General features: G+C 41.9%; 2 protein-coding genes across 3 annotated transcripts; both read right to left on the bottom strand.

The window, feature by feature from the left end:
* Positions 1 to 325: 325 nt before the first annotated feature.
* On the bottom strand, positions 326 to 6,256 carry COPRS (coordinator of PRMT5 and differentiation stimulator). 2 transcript variants are annotated; one of them, XM_052808106.1, is made up of 4 exons: positions 5,490 to 6,256; positions 3,942 to 4,029; positions 3,114 to 3,371; positions 326 to 1,044 (listed from the first exon to the last, which is right to left on the bottom strand). In XM_052808106.1, exons 2-4 carry the CDS (start codon positions 4,024 to 4,026, stop codon positions 875 to 877), a joined length of 513 nt encoding a protein of 170 aa, XP_052664066.1. In that variant the 5' UTR covers positions 4,027 to 4,029; positions 5,490 to 6,256; the 3' UTR covers positions 326 to 874. The 2 variants fall into 2 exon arrangements, with proteins under 2 accessions (XP_052664066.1, XP_052664065.1); XM_052808105.1 differs by lacking the exon at positions 5,490 to 6,256 and having other exon boundaries at positions 3,942 to 4,555.
* A 505-nt stretch (positions 6,257 to 6,761) lies between these two features.
* On the bottom strand, positions 6,762 to 19,315 carry UTP6 (UTP6 small subunit processome component). Its single transcript, XM_052808104.1, has 19 exons — positions 19,166 to 19,315; positions 18,972 to 19,056; positions 18,308 to 18,349; positions 18,128 to 18,220; positions 17,428 to 17,475; positions 15,543 to 15,606; positions 14,888 to 15,006; positions 14,215 to 14,292; positions 13,699 to 13,780; positions 13,384 to 13,465; positions 12,552 to 12,733; positions 11,626 to 11,705; positions 10,848 to 10,925; positions 10,501 to 10,680; positions 9,654 to 9,734; positions 8,751 to 8,860; positions 8,598 to 8,664; positions 8,226 to 8,298; positions 6,762 to 7,066 (listed from the first exon to the last, which is right to left on the bottom strand). Exons 1-19 carry the CDS (start codon positions 19,255 to 19,257, stop codon positions 6,909 to 6,911), a joined length of 1,794 nt encoding a protein of 597 aa, XP_052664064.1. The 5' UTR covers positions 19,258 to 19,315; the 3' UTR covers positions 6,762 to 6,908.
* Between the last annotated feature and the right edge of the window lie 6 nt (positions 19,316 to 19,321).

Raw genomic sequence — 19,321 nt, 5'->3', positions numbered from 1 at the left:
AACAAAACAAATATATCAGCAGTATCAGGAACCTGAATCTACTACTGTTTGCAGGACACAGAGATTACATACTGCAGGATACTATATAAGCATAGATATTTTCTTCATCATTACACGTCTGATGTCGCATGAGAATGTTTTAAAGACAGCTGTGAGACTGAAGGATAATATGCCCGTATACAAGAAGGTCTGACATGGAGAAATCTTTGTCGGGAGGCGGTCTTAAGCACCCAGCATTCCTATTGGATGCAGCAGGCCCTACTCTATGTTCACATGTGTATTTGCAATATGTGTATCACGTGTATTTAATTCCTTTATACTAAAATACATAAAAACAAAACAACTCATTCTGTATTTGTCATGGCTAATTTGGTTAAACACCAGTATCAGATATAGAATCACAAACTGCAACATAGAAATACAACAGAGAAGCTGGAAGGAGGAAGAGTTTTTAAAGCTATCCAAACCAATTTGACAGCATCAAATGAAAAGGAAAGAAAATTGCAAGTTACATAGACACACAGGGATCAGCATGTCAAAACTCGCAAAGCTTGGCAAACAAGCTGAAGTTTAGAAATTAAATACTTCCTCTCAAGCAATCATTAGCATCAACACAGATCTATATAATACAAACAAAAAGTCCAGAAATGCATTGACTCCTTACAGCTAGCACCTGCACTCTTGTTTCCAGAGGTCAAGTGTGGTCAATTTATAAACAGCTCAGAAGCAGTCTAAGCAAAACTTCAGAGATGGTGGAGCATTTCTGGCCTTATGCAGAACTCTGCAAGCAAGCCAAAGGACTTGACATGACTCAATCGGTGAAGAACATAATCCAACTCGGAAGCCAAACTTAGTTCTGAGACCAGGGTCAACCTCATTCATCAGCATCATCAAACTGGCCAGCCTCAGTCATTCTAACTGGTGGCGTAAAAGCAAGGCAAGCTGCGTGGTGACAGCCTGGGTTGTAAAACGAATCCTCTCGCCATGAGTATGAGGCCAAAAGATTATTTTCCTGAAAGCTTCCACAGTGGAGATCACCAGCATCTAAAGAAGATCAAAGAAAAGATTTAAACCATGGGAGATACTTAGAAAACTAGTGGTATAGTGTAGCAGATTATTTTGCAGGTCTACAGCGTCTTCCAGTTAACTATTTCAATAGGATCTGTTAGCAGTCATGAATTAGGCCTGCAAACAAAGCTGAATTTGGCAATGTCTTCATTTTAAGGAAGGTTCTTGCCACAGAGACAAAACAGTTTTCCAAAAAGCTCAACGATATATTTGGATTCAGAACACCTGACACCAGCTCTTACAATGCATGCAGTTCTGCTACATTTTCTCCACACATAAAAAGCTCATGAAGCCACTACTTTTATTTCCCCTCCCCCTTCCTGCTGTCTCCATAACCACATCCCAATTAGAAGCCCTCCAAACCCTTTAAGAACTGGGTCACTGGACAGAATGCTAGGGTGGGGTCCTGTAAAAGCTAGCTCTGAACAACATTTCCAGTAGGCTAGAATTAAGCCTAATAAGCCTGTTATTTAACTAACCTAGCACAAAAATAGGGCAAAGTCCTTTAACAGAAGCAAAAGATTTCTAGCCAGCAGACACTGAAAGGACTGAGCAAATGAAAAGTCCAGAGTATGGGGCAGCGGAGGACCCAACACAGTATATCCGTGTGTCAGCCTTCCAGTAGCACTGCCAAACAAGCCATCAAAACAAGCATTTTTAAAAAGTTTTTTAAAAGTCATAAAATGACTGACCAAGCACATTTTTTATTTGTAGCAGTTAACAACTCAAACACTTGTACTCAGTATCCTTCACAAGCACCTGAACCCCATAATCACAACTTCCTTAATTTGTGAGGATTTGAAGAGCATAAGCTACAGGTAGGGATGAGTTAGTTAAAGAAAGGAAGGGAACTTGTGACAGTTCCAGGAAAAAAAAAAAATATTCAAAACATTTCATAAATTTGAGCAGATGAGAGATTAAAAGGAAAACCCAGGATGGAAAAGAGGGAAATGGTCTTTTTCTCAGATTACCCAGTGTGAAAAACCACTACTGTATTTCCATTTTACAGCCAGAATGATTTTCTAGGAAGGCTGCAAAAATTTTCCCACTTCCTTCTGTTATCAAACAATGGAACTTGAATACAACAGCCATTTATGGAATTAAAATAAACAGAGAATTGATATTTCCTAAGCAAAGAAAGGAGTGTTTGTATTAATTACAAAAGATACACATTAATGAGAAGAAAATGGAAATGGTACTATTCTGTGACAACAAAGACACAGCAGGTTATCAGCCACTGCTCACTAAATTCCACCCACTTGTTCTGTCCTAACATACAGCCTAGCAAATGGAAGACTGAGACTCTCAGTTCAACGCACAAGTCACTATAAAACAGTTTACAAACTAGAGGATTAATACAACTCTAAAGATGTGGATGAAACTGCTCCTATCCATTGCCACTTACGTCCATGGGACTGATGACATGCACACCCACTTAAGAGGACCAAGCTTCAAAAAAAACACCAAACAAAAAAACCTACCACAAAAAAATCCCCCAAAACAAAAACAACAAACCCAAACAAAAAACCCACTACAGCAAAAGCAACAAAAAACCATACTCAGAGACTGACTACTTGTACTGCTCCCCTCCAAAGAACTCCATGCTCTAGAGGGACATTATGGTGTACAGTCTGGATGAATTTTCTTGGAGGAAAGGAAAAAAACCCCTTTTACACAAAAAAAAGTTACATTCCTGCACTCCATGTACCTTTCTCTTCTGCTTCAGAATAACAAAGATACACTACTGAGACCTAGGTTCTCCAGAGAAACTTGATACACACATACAATTCTTCTCCTTACCATTTCACTTCCTAAGAATTAAATTGCTCAAGCAAGAGTTCCGTGTGAACTTCACAACACTGCCTTTAAATCCTGTATTTGACAACAAAATTATGCATTACAAATCCACGAGGTCAACAACAAGAAAAAAAATTGCTTCCCAAAATAGAACATAGAGTTATTTAAACACATTCTCCTGCAAGGCACCTACCTCAAATCACATACTAACCAAAACTCAAATGAAGCACAAATAAATTTGTACTCACCGTAAGGATTACATTCAGAGTCCTCCAATTCTTTATCCCAGTCCTCCACCTCGTACACAGAAACAGTTTGCTGCTCTGGAAAAGTTACAGCCTCAGGCATACTGCAGACTTCACCACCCAAGTCCTCCAGGTCAGGACGTATATCAACACAGTCAACAGGAGAACCACTGACATCATTTTCATTGTGAGAGGTATCAGAGAATTCACTTTCTTCAGACTCACTATCAAGAACATGTGGAATATTCTTCCGCAAACATTCTAAAAACAGAAAGAGCCAACAGACATATTTAGGAATTAAAGAGGAACAATTAAATGGTTAGTATGCAATAATTCAGCCAGGTGTATGAATGCACTTTATGACTACTAATCTAATTATAATACATGCAATTCCTTACATATGTAGTATCATTACAGTGTTGTTTCAGGTTTCAGATGCTTGGGAACATTGGACATAGGCTTGCATCACAACACTAGCCCAGGTCAGGATTTTCCACAGACTCTTGTTGGAAAATAACTCTTTAAACTAGGGCATAGGACCCAGCAGTCTTGTTTCACCACATTCACCTGTTGGTATTTATAAAAAGTAGGTATGTTGAAAAACCAACACTCTAGTTAAAAAAAAAAAAAAAAAGAGGATTTTTTTTGTAGTATTGATTAATTACTCTTGCACCTAGGCATACACAAATATCCACAAGGAAATAATTCAGTACAGTAACTGAAGAGGCATTTCCCATACATCACCAAAGAGTTTTAAGTGTATTTCCTCAAGCAGAGCGTAAGTTTCATACTCACTGTCTGCTTTGTTTTGCTCTAATATTTTAAGCTTACCTTTCCTGGGTTTCCAGGTCATAGTTTCTCTCTTATTAGGAAGCTGTTCCTCCTCAAAGCTTGTGGACTCAATGGCAGCAGCCATCACCTACAAGACAGTTTCAAAGAATCCAGTAGCACCTTTCATTGATTTCTCCAATGAGGCTCACACAACTTCTACTGCATTTGAGTGGTTCTGAGCCCTTGAGCCTGACCGGTTTGTTTGTTCCCTTGATGAATCAGAGGTTTTAAACCAGACAGGCTTTCACTTCAGCAAGCAAATGTGCCGAGGGATGGCTCATCCTGCTGCTGCCATCAGTCAGCCCAGGTGGCAGCCAACACAGAACAGCCTGTCTCCTCACTCACAGCTATAATCCTGCTGCCACCCTGTGTTTTGGGATCGGATCCCCAAACTGACCCAAAATGCACCTGTTTGGGAAGAGCAGCAGACTCTGAAAGCTGCAGGGGTAATGAAGATACAAGGCGTGGAACGAGCACAAGCACCAAAGGCTATGATCCAGCTACCCTGGGGGAGCCGACATGCCAAGGAGACAGAGGGCCAGACCCTGAGGAGATGGAGAAAGATGGCAGCTGGGCAGCTGGAGTGCAGAGGGTAACACCTCAACTGGCTTGATGGTCCCCAGAGGGAGAGGAAAGGAGAGGAAAGGCGAGTTCTCTCTGCTACTTCCACTACAACAAAGGTACATCTCGCTGAAGGACAGCCCCGGCCCAGGGCGGTGGGTGCGGGACGCCGGGCTCCCAAGTCCTCACAGAGCCGAGCCCGGCACGCCTGAGGCCGGGCCTGCTGCCTGGAGGGGCCTGTCAGGGCTCGCCGCCGGCGAACGAGGGCAGAGCGCCGCACACTTCGGGCAAACCCGCAGCGGCGGGCCCCGCACGCCTCCGCCGCCCGCCCGGGCCGTGGCGGGGGAAGCGAGCCTGCCCGACCCCCGCTTCCCGCCCCGCAGGAGCCCACCACACCTGCCGAGCCGGCCGGCGTTGAGGGAGGGTCCGGGCGCGCAGCCGGGGGAGGCGCCGCCGTGAAGAGACGTCCGTCTGTCCGTCCCCGCCCGCCTTCCCGCCCTGCCGGAGACCGCTCGTCCCCTCAGCGCCGGCAGCAGCAGCGCCTGCGCCCGAGGCAGCTCCGCGGCCACGGGCACCGTCAGGCGGGCGGTCTCCGAGGAAGGGCGGCCGCGGCCGAACCCGGTGAACGTAATGGCTGTGCCTGGCAGCGGCTGACCGAGGAGCTCGGTGCCACACCGGCCGTGAAAGAGGCTGGGAACGAGGGGCCGCGGGGCGAGCGGCGGCTTCTCCCGCTTCAGCTTCGGTGCGCTGCGCGCTTCCACATCCCTCTCAGCCCGCAGAGACCACCGCTACCTCTACTTTTTGAACGCATAATGCGTAGTTTCTTTCGTTGCTACTGGGAATTGGGCCCAGTGAGAGAGGGAAACAGTCTCTGAGGGCAGAAACAAGCCATTAGAGCAACTGGAGAAAAAAGGCAGAGAAATACAGATGTAAGAGCTGTAAGAAACCACCTTTATGGTCATAAAGTTGTAAATAAAATATCAATACCTCTTCAGGCTCTGTGGCTTTTTAATCTTGGCAAAAGATAACCATCTCCTTCAGGCCTCGTGCTAGCAGCATGCTAGAGAAAGCATTAAGAGATGGGAAGCACCTGAACTGAACAGATCTGGTAGGTGCTCCATGAACAGGTGTCAGCTAAATGTGCTTTTAGGAAATGCATTATTGCTCAAAGGTGCTGCAGGTAGTGAAGTGAGTGGCAAAGTTCTGCAAGGAAACAGAACAAGTAAAGAAAAAGGGCCTGCTTTCAGAAATGGTGGAGTTATCAGCTTTGCTGGACTTAAAAAAAACCCACAAAACAAAACCACAAACAAAAATCCCCCAAACCCAAACTTTGCACTTAAAAGCTTTTTTGTTGTACAACCGAAGAAGCAAGACTAGCGATTCAAGGGAGGGAGTAACATAATGACAAAGCAGGACATACTTCAGCTGCCACAGAAGGAGCAATCTTAACCAGTTGTTGCTCCAAACCCTGTTTCCATCTAGTCAAAAGTTACTGGAATTTGTTGCTTGAGAGGAGCTGCGGTTTCTACTTGTGTGAAGAATGTTAAAGAAGTATTTCTCTGTATTATGTCACCATTCAGTCATTGGGAAATTAGATAAAAGGAACTATTGCTACATGTTCATGTACTTTCCCTAGGTATCCTCTATTGGTCTGAGGATAGCATTCATGCTGACTTAAAGGGTTTGACAAAGGAAAATGCGGCTCTGCAAACAGCCAAGGACAGCACTGCCTCAAAAAAACTGTTACCCATTTTTCAGGCACTGTGGACAGAAAGTTGAAGTGTAGATCACTGTCACATCAGCGACATTTGTAACGGATCTCATCTCCCCTCTATATTTCATAGTCACTCTCAGAATTACAGCTTAGGATGCAAACACTGATGCAAGGTGGTTGCAGAGGTTGTTTTTGAAAACAGAATTACAGACGACTTCAAGGCTACAAAACAATAAATACCATAATTTTACAGATTGTTTCTCTAGTGTTCTACTTTTCATTATTCAACTTAGTAAGATACGAAGATCTCCCACATGTGTAGTTTCCATGTTTTGGGGGGTTTTTTTGCATTTATGTGCTGGAATACTAGCTTTCCAGAGTGTAAAAGCTGATGATGCATTATGACTATTCCATCTGAATGCTTAGGCAGAAGGAAGACTTTGCTCTCAGAAGTCTCAATGAAGAACACCCTCAGATGTCTTTGCTTTCTCCTCTAACTGTGCACTTGAACTTGCCACCAGCAGAAGAAACACTACAAACAACTGTAACGGGGCAGATGAATTTTTTTTTTCCCACATATGCAAGAATGTAAAGAAGGTACACTTTAATAAGATCCAGGAACATAATTACCTTTGTACAAAGAAGTTAAAAAAAATTGTGCAGTCATGTTTTAACTATTTAACTATAGTTTTTCATAAATGTCCAGTCTGCAATAACATGTATTTGGAAACAAAGTCTTCCACCAGGTCTCCCTGCAACATCTTCATAGCTCGCCAGTGAATGCTCCCACAGTTTTCTGGTTTACCTTGGGAATGACTTAGCTCCTCTTTGATATAATCCAGCCAGAGATCTTTAAAAGAAAAATAGAAGTTCTGGTTAGATTTTGATTGGATATTACCTAACAAACATACCAAACCTAATCTAGAAACTCTCTTTTTTAAGTGTCCTTGATGTTAACGCAATGAGATTTACTTTGTGAAACTACAAATCCCTGCCCCTCGAGTACCAAAAACCTGGTTTCTATTCCCAGCTGAAACAGTGATGTCTGAAGAAATAATGCAGCAATAATTGAGCTGTTTACTTTCTTAAAAGGAATACTGCAGAAATCTTGATTATAAAAACATAGCTCCATTGTCCTGGTTTTGGCTGGGATAGAGTTAATTTTCTTTCTAGTAGCTGGTACAGTGTTGTTTTGGGTTCAGTATGAGAGTAACATTGATAACACACTGATGTTTTCAGTTGTTGCTAAGTAGTGTTTATACTAAGTCAAGGATTTTTCAGCTTCTCATGCCCAGCCAGCAAGAAGGCTGGAGGGGCACAGGAAGTTGGGAGGGGACACAGCCAGGACAGCTGACCCCAACTGACCAAACGGATATTCCATACCATGTGATGTCAAGCCCAGTATATAAACTGGGGGGAGTTGGCCTGGGGGGTGGATCACTGCTCAGGAACTAACTGGGCATCGGCTGGCGAGTGGTGGGTAATTGCATTGTGCATCACTTGTTTTGTTTATTCCAATTCTTTTATTATTATTATTGTAATTTTATGATTGTTATTATTATCATAATTATTTTCTTCCTTTCTGTCCTATTAAACTGTTCTTATCTCAACCCACGAGTTTTACTTTTTTTCCCCAATTCTCTCCCACTGGGTGAGGGGGAAGTGAGCAAGCGGGTGCATGGTGCTTAGTTGCTTGCTGGGGTTAAACCACGACACCCATACTGTTCACAAATCCAAATTAAAGGTGATACACATCTCTTATGCCAGCCAGTGTCAAAACCTTATTTGCTAGTAGTTCTGCTGAAGCCATCCCACTGTGAACAACGACCCTGGACTGAAAGTGAAGGGTCGCTGCAGAGCGTCATGCACTTAATGGCACAGAAGAAATAAGCTCCACTCTGCATGACAGCAATCACAAGGGAAGAACAAACAGCTACCTTTTGAAATGGATGGAAATAAAAGAGGCAGCACTGAATGAATGAATGAATAAATAAATAAAATCCCTTTACCAGAATCTGTTGAACCAAACTCTCTCAAGGCACGTTCATAGTATTCTCTCAGATGAAGCATTTTGCAGGATTCCTAACAAAGGAAGGTATTAAAAGGCCATTTATTTTCTACAGAAGTGAATCTGCAGCTTGATTAGATTCTTACAAAGAACAAGAGTCATGGTAATTACACACGCACACGCACACTGCCAAAGATTAGTTACCATGGAACTTGGTTTTGTGTTACATACTATGAATCAACTTTAGAAGACAAATATGAACTGATCACAAACTAATGACACTACTCGTAAGCCCTCTGTTTCCTATTTAAATCCAAAGTTAGAAATGTATTTTTACAAATACAAGGCACTAATTGGATATTCAACAACTTACTTGCTCCTTTTCTATTTGGATCATCTTCCTGAAGAAATCAAGTGAAAATGGACGATTTTCACACAGGCTGAAGTAAAAACATAAGTAACTTTAGACTTCAAGCCTTTTAACATATGCCCTAGAACAATCAGGTTTGAAGGTTTTATTTGTCACCTGGTAAAGACTCTTTTAACTTTCTTATAACCACCATTTCTGTAAGTCCAGTCAAGATACATTTCTTTCATAGTCACAGATTCAGCAGGAGTTGTGGCATGTAAGGATCTCTGCAAGTTTAAAGGAGAGAAAAAAAAACAAAAAACAAAACAAAATAACCACATAAGCTACAATTAAAAGGCAACAAGGGAGAAGAAACCAAAATAGTGCCTTCTCCCTAATTAGGCATCTGACATAAAGCAGATCTCTTAAGTGAGACAAAGTACTGGACAAAAGCATCCCAAATGATGCCTGAAAAACACCATTAGGTATCACATCCAGTATTTTTCAAATTAAAATATTAGTTGTAACCTAAAATACATGTCTCCTCCAATATTCCATACAGCTGGCAATTGGCATTCCCCCAACGTCCTTCATGCAGAGGGTTTCACAATGCTCTACAAACAACTGAATTTAAGCTTCCACCTGAAATATGTGTTTTATGTTGTAAATGGTGGGAGGGAACAACCTAACCTGCCAGGCAAAGAGGAAATGTTTTGCCCCAAGGTATTTAGGGAATTTACAGTGAGATTAAAGTCCCAGTTTTGTTCTTGAGTTTTCTGTAGCAAGGTTGATGTTTTCACACAGATTGGAAAATTCTCTTTTCCATGTTCAGATAGACTTCTGAAAATACAGCAAAAATTCTAGACCACAAAGTAAAGTAAATGTCCATTGATGGTTGTGCTTACAAAGATCAAGATGTCTTAGAAGCATGGGGACGACATTTGTGCTTATGAGCCTATGTGCAACTGATTTTTTATAACATACACAATTTTACAACATTTGTTACACATTCCATCCACACACATCGTTCCCGTTTATTTACACACTGTCATCAAAAGTAGATTTCTATTAGCTAAGCACCTGGTAGAGAGCTTCTGTGTCTTCTTTGCTGTTTGTGCCTTCACTCCATTCCACCCAGAGGGTCCATAATGGCAAAGTGCCCTACAACGTAAGCAGGTAAATCAAATGATTGAAATGCAGTGACCCCCATTTACAGAAACAGACAGCAACACATCCAACCAGGTTCTGTATTACAGCTGCCTTAAAAAATGTCCTTTAGACATAGCTCTTAGAAAGACAACTTTGGACTGCACACTGAAATCACTTCTTGCTCCCTTTCTCACTTACAGGACAAATACTACTTAGCTGGACAGTGCAAGACGTGTTGCCATGGATGAGAGACAAGTTCTTCTGCATCACCAAACACTGCAGTACAAAGGTAACTTCCGAGAACAACAAGTAGGAAAGAAACAAATCACCTTGTTTCCTCTCCTCACTCCTTGTGCCCAGGGCTTGAAATGCAACAGTAAGAGAGCACAAAGCTAATTCAAGGTTTGAAATACCACACACGCAAACAATATATCAGGACAGTGAAGAAAAAGAAACACATTCTTCAAGTAAGGCACAAAGAATACCAGCTGACTGCTAGAAGAGTATGCAAAATGTCACCTGTAAGCATTCAGACTTTAAAACTGTGAATATGAAGTGAATATGCAATTCCTTCCCTAATGCTCCTGAATGCAATGTGCATGTGAAATGTCAAGTTCTTATTTTTGACCTTAAAAATGGTTCAGGACTTTGAATGCCTTGTAAAGTAAAAAAAAAAAAACAAAAAAAACCACCAAACAAAAAAAACCCCCACTCAAATAAACTTCAGAGGTTTCCTACCCAAGACTAATGCATGCAATTCCATAAAACCAGCACAGACCTTAGATTTCATGTGCTTAACGGCTTCTTCAAAACACTGGGTCACATCATCACTCTTCAGTTGGATCAGCACCTGCAGCCTCATCTGCCACATTTCCACTGACATGCTGAAGCGCTTAGTTGCAGCTTCTGCGACCTCCGTAGCCTTTTCAAAGAGGTTGAACTCCAGTAATAGTTGAAGCTAAAACCCAGCAGATACAGCTAATCACCACAAGAAAGTTATAGTACCTTGTTAAAAAGCAATGCCTTGATCAAAATATTGCCCACCTTTCTATCTACTCAAAATGGTAAAGATAGGCACACAAGCAATGCAGGACAGTCTCGCAATCTTTCTGTGTCAACACTTACCCACTGCTTATAGAGAGCTTCTGGCAGCAAACTGGACTCATGGGCTTTGTTGAACACACCCAGCATCCTCTCCAGCCTCTAGAACCAACAGAGAAGAAAAAGTAAAGGAAATAAGCATTATTCCTGCATATACGAGATCCCAGCATTACAAGAAGCCCAGCGGATTAGTGTATCAACATGTCACTGAAATTCAGTAACAGTTACGTATCTAATGCTTTAGGTACCTGCATACAATCTGCGATAAAGGGAAAATCTGAGCATTTGAATTACACTTCTTCCTTAAGGAGCAAAATAACAACATAGCAATGTTCTTTTACTGTATTAGAAGGGAAGCAAACTGCACAGGATGATCATTTAATTCACTGAGCCACACCCAAGCACAGATGCATAATTAAGGTGCCCATGTGCCAGCACCAAATTTTACTCAGACTTATTTGCAAGAGTCATTTTCACTCATCCTTTTCTTTGAACAAGCACAGGTTTGTAGGACTGTCAGTGAACATTAGCAAGTTTGCACCCTTAACTTCCATCCAAAGAGGTCACTGTACTTTACTGACAAGACTGGTTTATGCCCAAGTTATTCATGTTCAGGCAGGCCACATGTGAGCCTGACAGTAAAAGTGATCCCCTCAGATGGAGACTAAACGATTTTTAATGATGGCTGCTGGTAAGTATTTCCGATAAAATGTCAAAATATATTTTCTCCTTGTCTGACAGATTACAGAAATCAGTAAAAATAGGAATGATTTGTTACTATGATTTCCTAATAAGCTTTTACCTTTTGCTTTAATTCTTCACTGTTGGTTTTCCTGTTATATCTCTCTAAGCAAAAAGTGATGTAGCATTTCCACATGTCCTCTGCAGAATCAAAGGCATAATATCACACTTTATATAATCACAAGAGTAAGCACAAGTATTTGTCTTTGAGGAATATAGAGAATCCAAGCACTAAGCATTAACGCCAACTTTGTTTTAAAATGTTGTATTATAAAAGAGGCCCTACATTTGTAACGCTAAAGTTTAAAAACAGTTTCTCAGTGTAAGCTGCAACCAGTAACTCTTTCTAAAGAGCATTAAGCTCTTAGTTCAGCTGAGGCTTCAGCGCACGCTGTCACAAGTGATGTTCAGTGCACCCTTTGCCTGTAGTTTTCACTGGGCCTGCAAGAGGGAGGACACTCACAGGCAGTCAAGAAAATCCTTGTCTTGAAAGCCTATATAAGCAGCAAATTTGAGTCCACTCCACAGATAGTCCCTTGAGAGCCTCCTTTGAGAGTAAGGACAATGCCAGATGTTGAAGTTGGATATCCACTCCACCGGCAATTCAAAAACATTGCTTACTCACAGCTAACCAGCAATATACTTGAGTTCTACACGTTTCCTTTGTTTAGGAAATTTTCTCTATTTACAACTTCCAAACCTCTATTCATCTGTGGGCTTCTACTCTCCTCATTGGTTAAGTCGCATTAATAAAAGCAAACAAGCAACAAAAAGCACTTTCAGTTAAGCAGCTCCTTCGAGAGCATAAATGCATTGGAAAATAACCCAAGTAACACATAAAATAGATCTCAAAAAGGTAGCATCTAAAAACTGCTTGCCTTCTCTTAGGTATGGTAGAGCCTGCCAACACCTACTTCAAAACTTTCACAGTATACAGTATGCTGAACTACCAGGAAAAAATGTTAAAATGCAGGCAGAACTTTTCACCTGTTGGCACTGCTCTCACAGCCTCTTCAAAGACTGCACAGCACCGTTCCTCTCTCTGGGTAATTTCAGATACTTTCATCTGTTTTGTGGTGTGTTCTGTGGACTGCAGGGACCCCAGGTCCAGCTCACGACGGGCCATGTAGTCCCATGTAAGAGGATCATCAGCATACTTGGTCTGCAAACTAAACACACCATGTCTGTAATACCCCTCAACCGCCACTCTTCTTTTGCAAGTATGTTTAGAAGTGTTGTTATACTGGTATAGAGATGTACTTAATTTCTAAGTAATCAAATGCCAGAGAAAAAACATTTTACCTTTCCACAAGAGAAAGACAGAACATTAGTCTATTTTGAGGTGGGTTTTTTAGTATGGATATTCTCCAATAATAGCATGAACTAGACAGGCAGCATGTGAGAAAGATCTTTCGAGAAAGATCTTTCTTTCGAGAGAGGAACAACTGGTGAAACTAAAGATGCAAAAGAACCACAAAGTAAACAAGGAAAATCAACAGTTCCTGCAGTAAGTTTACAGAAACATAGTAATTATTCAGTGACAACTGTATTTTATCTTTTTTCTTAGCAGCTTCTCAAAGCCTTTTCTGAAGTTAGATACAAATATACTTTTCTAAAAAGCATACTTGCCTCACATTTTGTTTTTCTTAAAGGATTTCCCATAGGCCTTAACATTCTATTTGCCTAGAGGAATAGCCTTTATTTAACCTGTCAACCCACTATAAATTAGAGAGGTTATGAGAATGTGTTTATTAAAACCAAAACCAAAACCAAACAAAAAAACCCAACAAAAAACCCCCAACACAAAACCACACCTCACCTTTCAAGAATTTCTTTTTGCAAATCCTGGGTAAAATCAAAGAGCTTTGCAATAGAAAGCACAGCCAGATGGAATTCAACACCTACGTTTCAAGAGAAAAAAAAAAAGCCATCAAGTGGAGTATTACAACCATTGCACACTTTGCATTTCTGTACCTTTGCAAGCTTTTGTCAAGACACGGATAACATTGAAGTTTTTAGATAGATACCCTTTTCTCTTCTATAAATTTTAGTGTTCCACCCGTATGATAATCTATCTGTATTACCTACTGCAGAGCTGAGTTAAAGGTGATGAGTACAAGAAACATTCAATTACCTTTAATTTTCTGAGCAGCATCCCTGTAGATTATGCGAGCCATTTCCCCATTGAGAATCTCTTCAGAATAATTGAATTCCCCCTGCAATATCAAGCATAACATCGTTGAAAAAAACGTTTTCTTTTCTCAGCTACCATTTTTGCAAACATAGAAAAAAAAAATCAGAAGAAATTGTTTTTCTTCATCTAAATCTATCTTAATCTAATTTGCACAAGTCAACTATAAAGATGTAAGAGATAATAAGTTTAACTATTCCTTTCCAGAATTTACTATTAGCTTTCAAACTGGGGGATGTAACAAAAGACTTTACAAATGTAAAGAAAAGTCAACATATGAAGTATTTGAGCTGAGCATCAGCCAACACTTGAAAAGCTTAATGCAGGCACAGAACATCAACAAAAACCTTCTCTAAGCTTTTCTCAAACAAACAATTAATACAGATCCCTTGAAACTATGCATTCAAATGTGTGATTCGCAAGCAGACAGTATCTCTCAAGTAAGTTTAGCTGACCTACCAAGTCCATCTTTGCTTGTTCAAATTCTTTCTTTTCTTTCCTCTGTTTTTCAGCATGCATCAGCTCCATTCTGAAATACTGCAGGAGAGAATAAAATGGAATTATTGTGGGGGTGGGGATAAATCATAAAACATCTAAGACCACAAATGCGCTAAACAAGCTATCTGAGGAGCTACAAATCAGAACTTTGCCAACATCCCACATATGTCCAAGAGCCTTGGTTTTTAAAGGTTTGTGTGTATAGCTATCTGCCCTACATATTCACTCAGAGATTTCTCACATGTAGAAACTACCACTTTCTAGTCATTCTTTAAACCTTAGCTTGCCTTCAAAGAAAACCATGTTCCCTAGCAAAGGCTAGGGATGCCAGATCTAATCCACAGAACCATGTCCTAGCTGAGCTTACAGTACTTTAAAAGGGAATTCTGACACATTCATCTATAAAACAGTTTAAAATCCTCACTCTGCATACATAAATACAGATTTGCTAAACAATTGATAAATGCTACCAGTAAATAGTACTTTCTTCTTTTTTAGATCTTTTTGACAACATTTTCCCACTGATAGCGCAACAAGTTTTTTCCAGTTTTCTCAGACTGATCTGAGAAATATGCTGGACTGATTTGCCCTGACTGATCAAGTAATTGGTCGTAGAAGAAAACCAGGAACTCACTTCTTGATAAAGTTTTGGGCACTCTGGATGGAAGCGCAGAGCACGAAGGAACAAGTGCCTAGCACTTTCTGACGAGAGCTGTGTCTCCATTTCCCATTTTGCTGCCATAATCCACAGTGCTGCAACAGATGATACAAATAAATTCATTTTAAGTCAAAGCAAGTAGCTGGTCATGAGAACCCCTTTTGAAGTTACTCTCCAGGAGCACAGGTTGCTTTTGTTCGATGTACCCACCCCAACATAACCATGAGCTCAGCAATGGAATAAGACTGATTATCTCCATGTAAAACCGAGTTCAAAGGACTAAAAGCTAAGCGGATCCAGGAAGTTTAATCTGGTATAGCTACAGATCCAATGACGCAGAATGTCTTCAAAAGCCAAAAAGCAGCCATGAGTATTCAAAATCTCCTACCACTGAAACATTTACCTAGTCCCCAGTCTACCTGGGAAATGGTCATTCAGACCATAGGGACACCCACTTCACATCACCTTTTGATTGCTCAGCACAATCCCTGTCAGAGCCCTTCTCTCTGAAGTAGCAGCAAGGCAAAGAAAAGTGAGTAGGAACTTTTACCCCAGTCAGTTGAACTGAGTTCTATAAGAACTTAAACTTATACCGAGTCATTTATGCAGCACTCGCCATTGTTTTATTTACCTGGTTTATTTGGATGAATGGCCAACATGGAAGAAAACACCTTACTAAGCTGATGTTTTGCATTCTGTAAAAGAAGAAGGTTTGGTTTACCCCCTCTAGTACTGAACTGAACCACCAGCACCAAAGTTTCATTATGAAAGGTTACAAGTTGTAATGCAATTGTACTGGAAAAGACACTTTTCTGCTACTTCATCTTCAGTTGGAAGTTTCTCATATTTGTTCAATATTGGCCAGCTTTCAAATGTTACCAGACTAGATTAGCATAGTTAAATCAAACCTAGCTAACACAAATGTTGCCTGTTTCACAAAACTGACCACTTTTGAGGTAAAGACTGCATTTTTCTTTGGCCACTTGCATTACTATTACAAGGTCACTTTCTTCAGTACAGGAAGGACAATGACTAATAATAATAATAATAATGTTGTATTGGGTTTGCGTGGCAAGGTTCTGGTAATAGGGGGGTTACAGGGGTGGCTTCTGGGAGAAGCCCCAAGATGGACCCACTGCTGGCCAAGGCCGAGCCCATCAGCGACAGTGGTAGTGCTTCTGTGATAACATATTTAAGAAGGGAAAAAAAGTTGCTACAGCACTGAAACTGCAGCCAGAAGAGTGAGAACATTTAAGAGAAACAACCCTGCAAACCCCAAGGTCAGTGAAGGAGGAAGGGGAGGAGGTGCTCCAGGCACCGGAGCAGATTCCCCTGCAGCCCGTGAAGACCATGGTGAGGCAGGCTGTCCCCCTGCAGCCCATGGAGGTCCACGGTGGAGCAGATATCCACCTGCAGCCCGGAGTGGACCCCACACCAGAGCAGGTGGATGCCCAAAGGAAGCTGTGACCCCGTGGGAAGCCCGTGCTGGAGCAGGTTTGCTGGCAGGACTTGTGACCCCATGGGGGACCCAAGCTGGAGCACTGTGATCCTGAAGGACTGCACGCCGTGGAAGGGACCCATGCTGGAACTGTTCGTGAAGAACTGCAGACTGTGGGAAAGACCCATGTTGAAGTTCGTGGAGGACTGTCTCCCCTGCGAGGGACCCCAAGCTGGAGCAGGGGAAGAGTGTGAGGAGTCCTGCCCCTGAAGAGGATGGAGCAGCAGAGACAATGTGTGATGAACTGATCGTAACCCCCATTCCCCGTCCCCCTGCGCCGCTGGGGGGAGGAGGGAGAGAAAATTGGGAGTGAAGCTGTGCCTGGGAAGAAGGGGGGGGTAGGGGGAAGGTGTTTTAAGATTTGGTTTTATTTCTCATTACCCTGCTCTGGTTTGACTGGCAATAAATTAAGTTAATCTTCCCTAAGTTGAGTCTGTTTTGCCCATAACGGTAATTGGTTGAGTGATCTCTCCCTGTCCTTATCTCAACCTCCGAGCCTTTTGATATATTTTCTCTCCCCTGTCCAGTTGAGGCGGGGGAGTGATAGAGCAGCTTTGGTGGCCGCCTGGCGTCCAGCCAGGGTCAACATACCACAAATGTGAAGACTTGCACAGGTAAGTTTACAAAGTAGAGAATTGCCAGAATTATACTTTTCAGCATAGCCACTGTAAGAAATGTTTGGAACAAAATCACAATTCACAGACAGGTGATCCATTCATTCCAGAGAAGGTATAACCAATATTACGATTCTCCCAAACCAGATGGCACTCTAGATTCAATGCAATCAGCCGCACCTTTGCCACCTGCAAGCATCGAATTTCACACTAATTCATTCTGAGTCAAATTCTACACTTACATACATCAGTGAAAAGCCCAGGCAGCTCCAATAGTACTATCAAAATCATTTCATTATTACAGCATGTGGCAGTACCTCGTCTTGTAATTCAAGTTCCAGATACCTGATTAAACACCAATCCAGCATCTCAAATAAGATAAGACTAGCATTTTGAAAACTCACCCACTGTTTGCAAAATGCAACATGTGAAAGCCAAAGTTGGACATCTTCCTGTTGGAAATGCAAGGGGGAGAAGATCAACCTTATGATAAGGCAAGCACAAAACCATTTGCACATTGACAAGCAGACAATACGCCCTTGGTACGACGACTTGGCATGCACAGAGAAGGAATTTTGAATCTCAATTTCCCTTTCTGCCCCGACCCGATCTTCCAATTCCTGCAAAACATCCAAAGAAAACCAACCCTCCCATCTCAAGATACACCCTTGCAGCTTCTTCAATCAAATCTATGTTACACTGAACTCAATAGAGAGCTCACTGTAATGGTTTCTGAGGCACCTTATTTAGGTTTTATCATTAGATTTGTCATGACAATCTTTTCCTAAAGCAGCTGAAAGTTCTTTGCATTCTGTTTCTAGTCCTTGCAAGCACACAGACCAAACTCACATTGCAATACATGGCTCTAGACAGTTGAGGACTAATGACTCAGAAAGGACAAAATATTGTTTGTGTAAAAAACCATCTATCTGGTATGAATGACCTACTTCTAGGCTACTGCTAACTGTAAGACCATATGTCCACTTAGTTTTTCTACTACATTCTTCTGTATTATTGCAAATATCTGGTGGCAATGATATCTAGATAATTTTACATACCAAAAGGGCATTTTTTCAATCTATCAGTACAAATAAAGAAACTTACTTTCCATTTCCCTATAGCACGGTTGAAAAGGCTATGGACTCTATGCAGAATAGAGTTCTCAATTTCATCTTTCTTAAACGAATATCCAATGCGCTAGGAGGAAAAAAAAAAGTATTAATTTTATTGCAATAGAAAATTTGGCATAAAGTATTTTGCACTCTAAATAATTGACGAACTTACTGCTCTTCTTTTCTTTATCAGTTCCAGCAGATTAATTTCATACTAGAATGGGGAGAAAAAAACATTTCAAAGCAAACGAGCAGACACTTAACAGTAAGAGAAAAAAAAAATGCAGATCAAGTTTTTCATAGCTAATCAAGCGGACAATAAAAATTACATCCAGAAAAACACAAACAATAATTTTTTGGCCAGCTCACTACATTTCTAAGGCTGACCGAAATTCAGCTTGAATATTTGTATTGCACGTGGTATTTCAGACTTGAGTTGTTAGGACCCCATATTCCTAGAATCATAACGCACAAGCCAAACTTCTAACACCACAAAAAATTTATTACACTTAACTACAATTTGCACAGCACATCAGGGAACTGGGGTGTCCGCACCCCTGGAGAGACAACAAACTATAGGAAAAAGTCACAAGGATGAAGCCTCTCTCATCCCAAACTGAGCACCAACTAACTCCTGGCCATGCTTCATGCTCTGGTGCGTCTTAATAACGAGTGCGTGCCGATAAACCACTTACAAGTGAGCACCAGGGACCAGCTGAGGAGAGGCCTCAAGAAGCAGCCTGTCTTCCACGCGCGTCACTACAAAATCACGTAACTTCTAACCGCGCCGGCTCTACAACGTGAGCTAGCACGCTCTGCTAATCAATAAAGCCTACCTGAATATAATTAATAAAATCCTCCTTCCGAAGGGCTCTCCGCTGTATTTTGTACTCCAGAGCCGAGGCCTTCCTCAGGACGGCCCTGCGGGAAGGGGAAATCAGCCAGCGGAGCAAGCCCGGCCGCGCCGCCCGCGTTCGCGGTCCCGCGCCGGACACCCAGTCCCGCCGCCGCGGCCCTCCGCCCGCCTCACCTGATCTCCTTACGCGTGAACAGCCCGACCCGCTCCAGCTGCTCCAGCTCCGGGACGCGGTCCTCCAGCCGCTGCTCGATGCGCTCCGCCATGGCGGCAGCAGCCCAGGGGCCTCACGCGTGCGCTCGGCTCGGCCCCGCCGGTTCCGGCCGCTCC

Source organism: Harpia harpyja, chromosome 14 (assembly GCF_026419915.1).
Source record: "Harpia harpyja isolate bHarHar1 chromosome 14, bHarHar1 primary haplotype, whole genome shotgun sequence".
Classification (NCBI taxonomy): Eukaryota; Metazoa; Chordata; class Aves; order Accipitriformes; family Accipitridae; genus Harpia; species Harpia harpyja.
Note: the sequence above shows the minus strand (reverse complement) of the source record. Positions and strands in the feature narration are given on the sequence as shown.

Coding starts and splice junctions, on each gene's coding strand:
- COPRS (XM_052808106.1), bottom strand. CDS start 4,026: ATGGCTGCTGCCATTGAGTCCACAAGCTTTGAGGAGGAACAGCTTCCT. Junction 3,372..3,941: donor GACCTGGAAACCCAGGAAAG/GTAAGCTTAAAA, acceptor TTCTGTTTTTAG/AATGTTTGCGGAAGAATATT. Junction 1,045..3,113: donor CTCTGAATGTAATCCTTACG/GTGAGTACAAAT, acceptor GATCTTCTTTAG/ATGCTGGTGATCTCCACTGT.
- UTP6 (XM_052808104.1), bottom strand. CDS start 19,257: ATGGCGGAGCGCATCGAGCAGCGGCTGGAGGACCGCGTCCCGGAGCTG. Junction 15,607..17,427: donor TTGCATTTTGCAAACAGTGG/GTGAGTTTTCAA, acceptor CTTCTTTTACAG/AATGCAAAACATCAGCTTAG. Junction 15,007..15,542: donor CATTCATCCAAATAAACCAG/GTAAATAAAACA, acceptor CATCTGTTGCAG/CACTGTGGATTATGGCAGCA.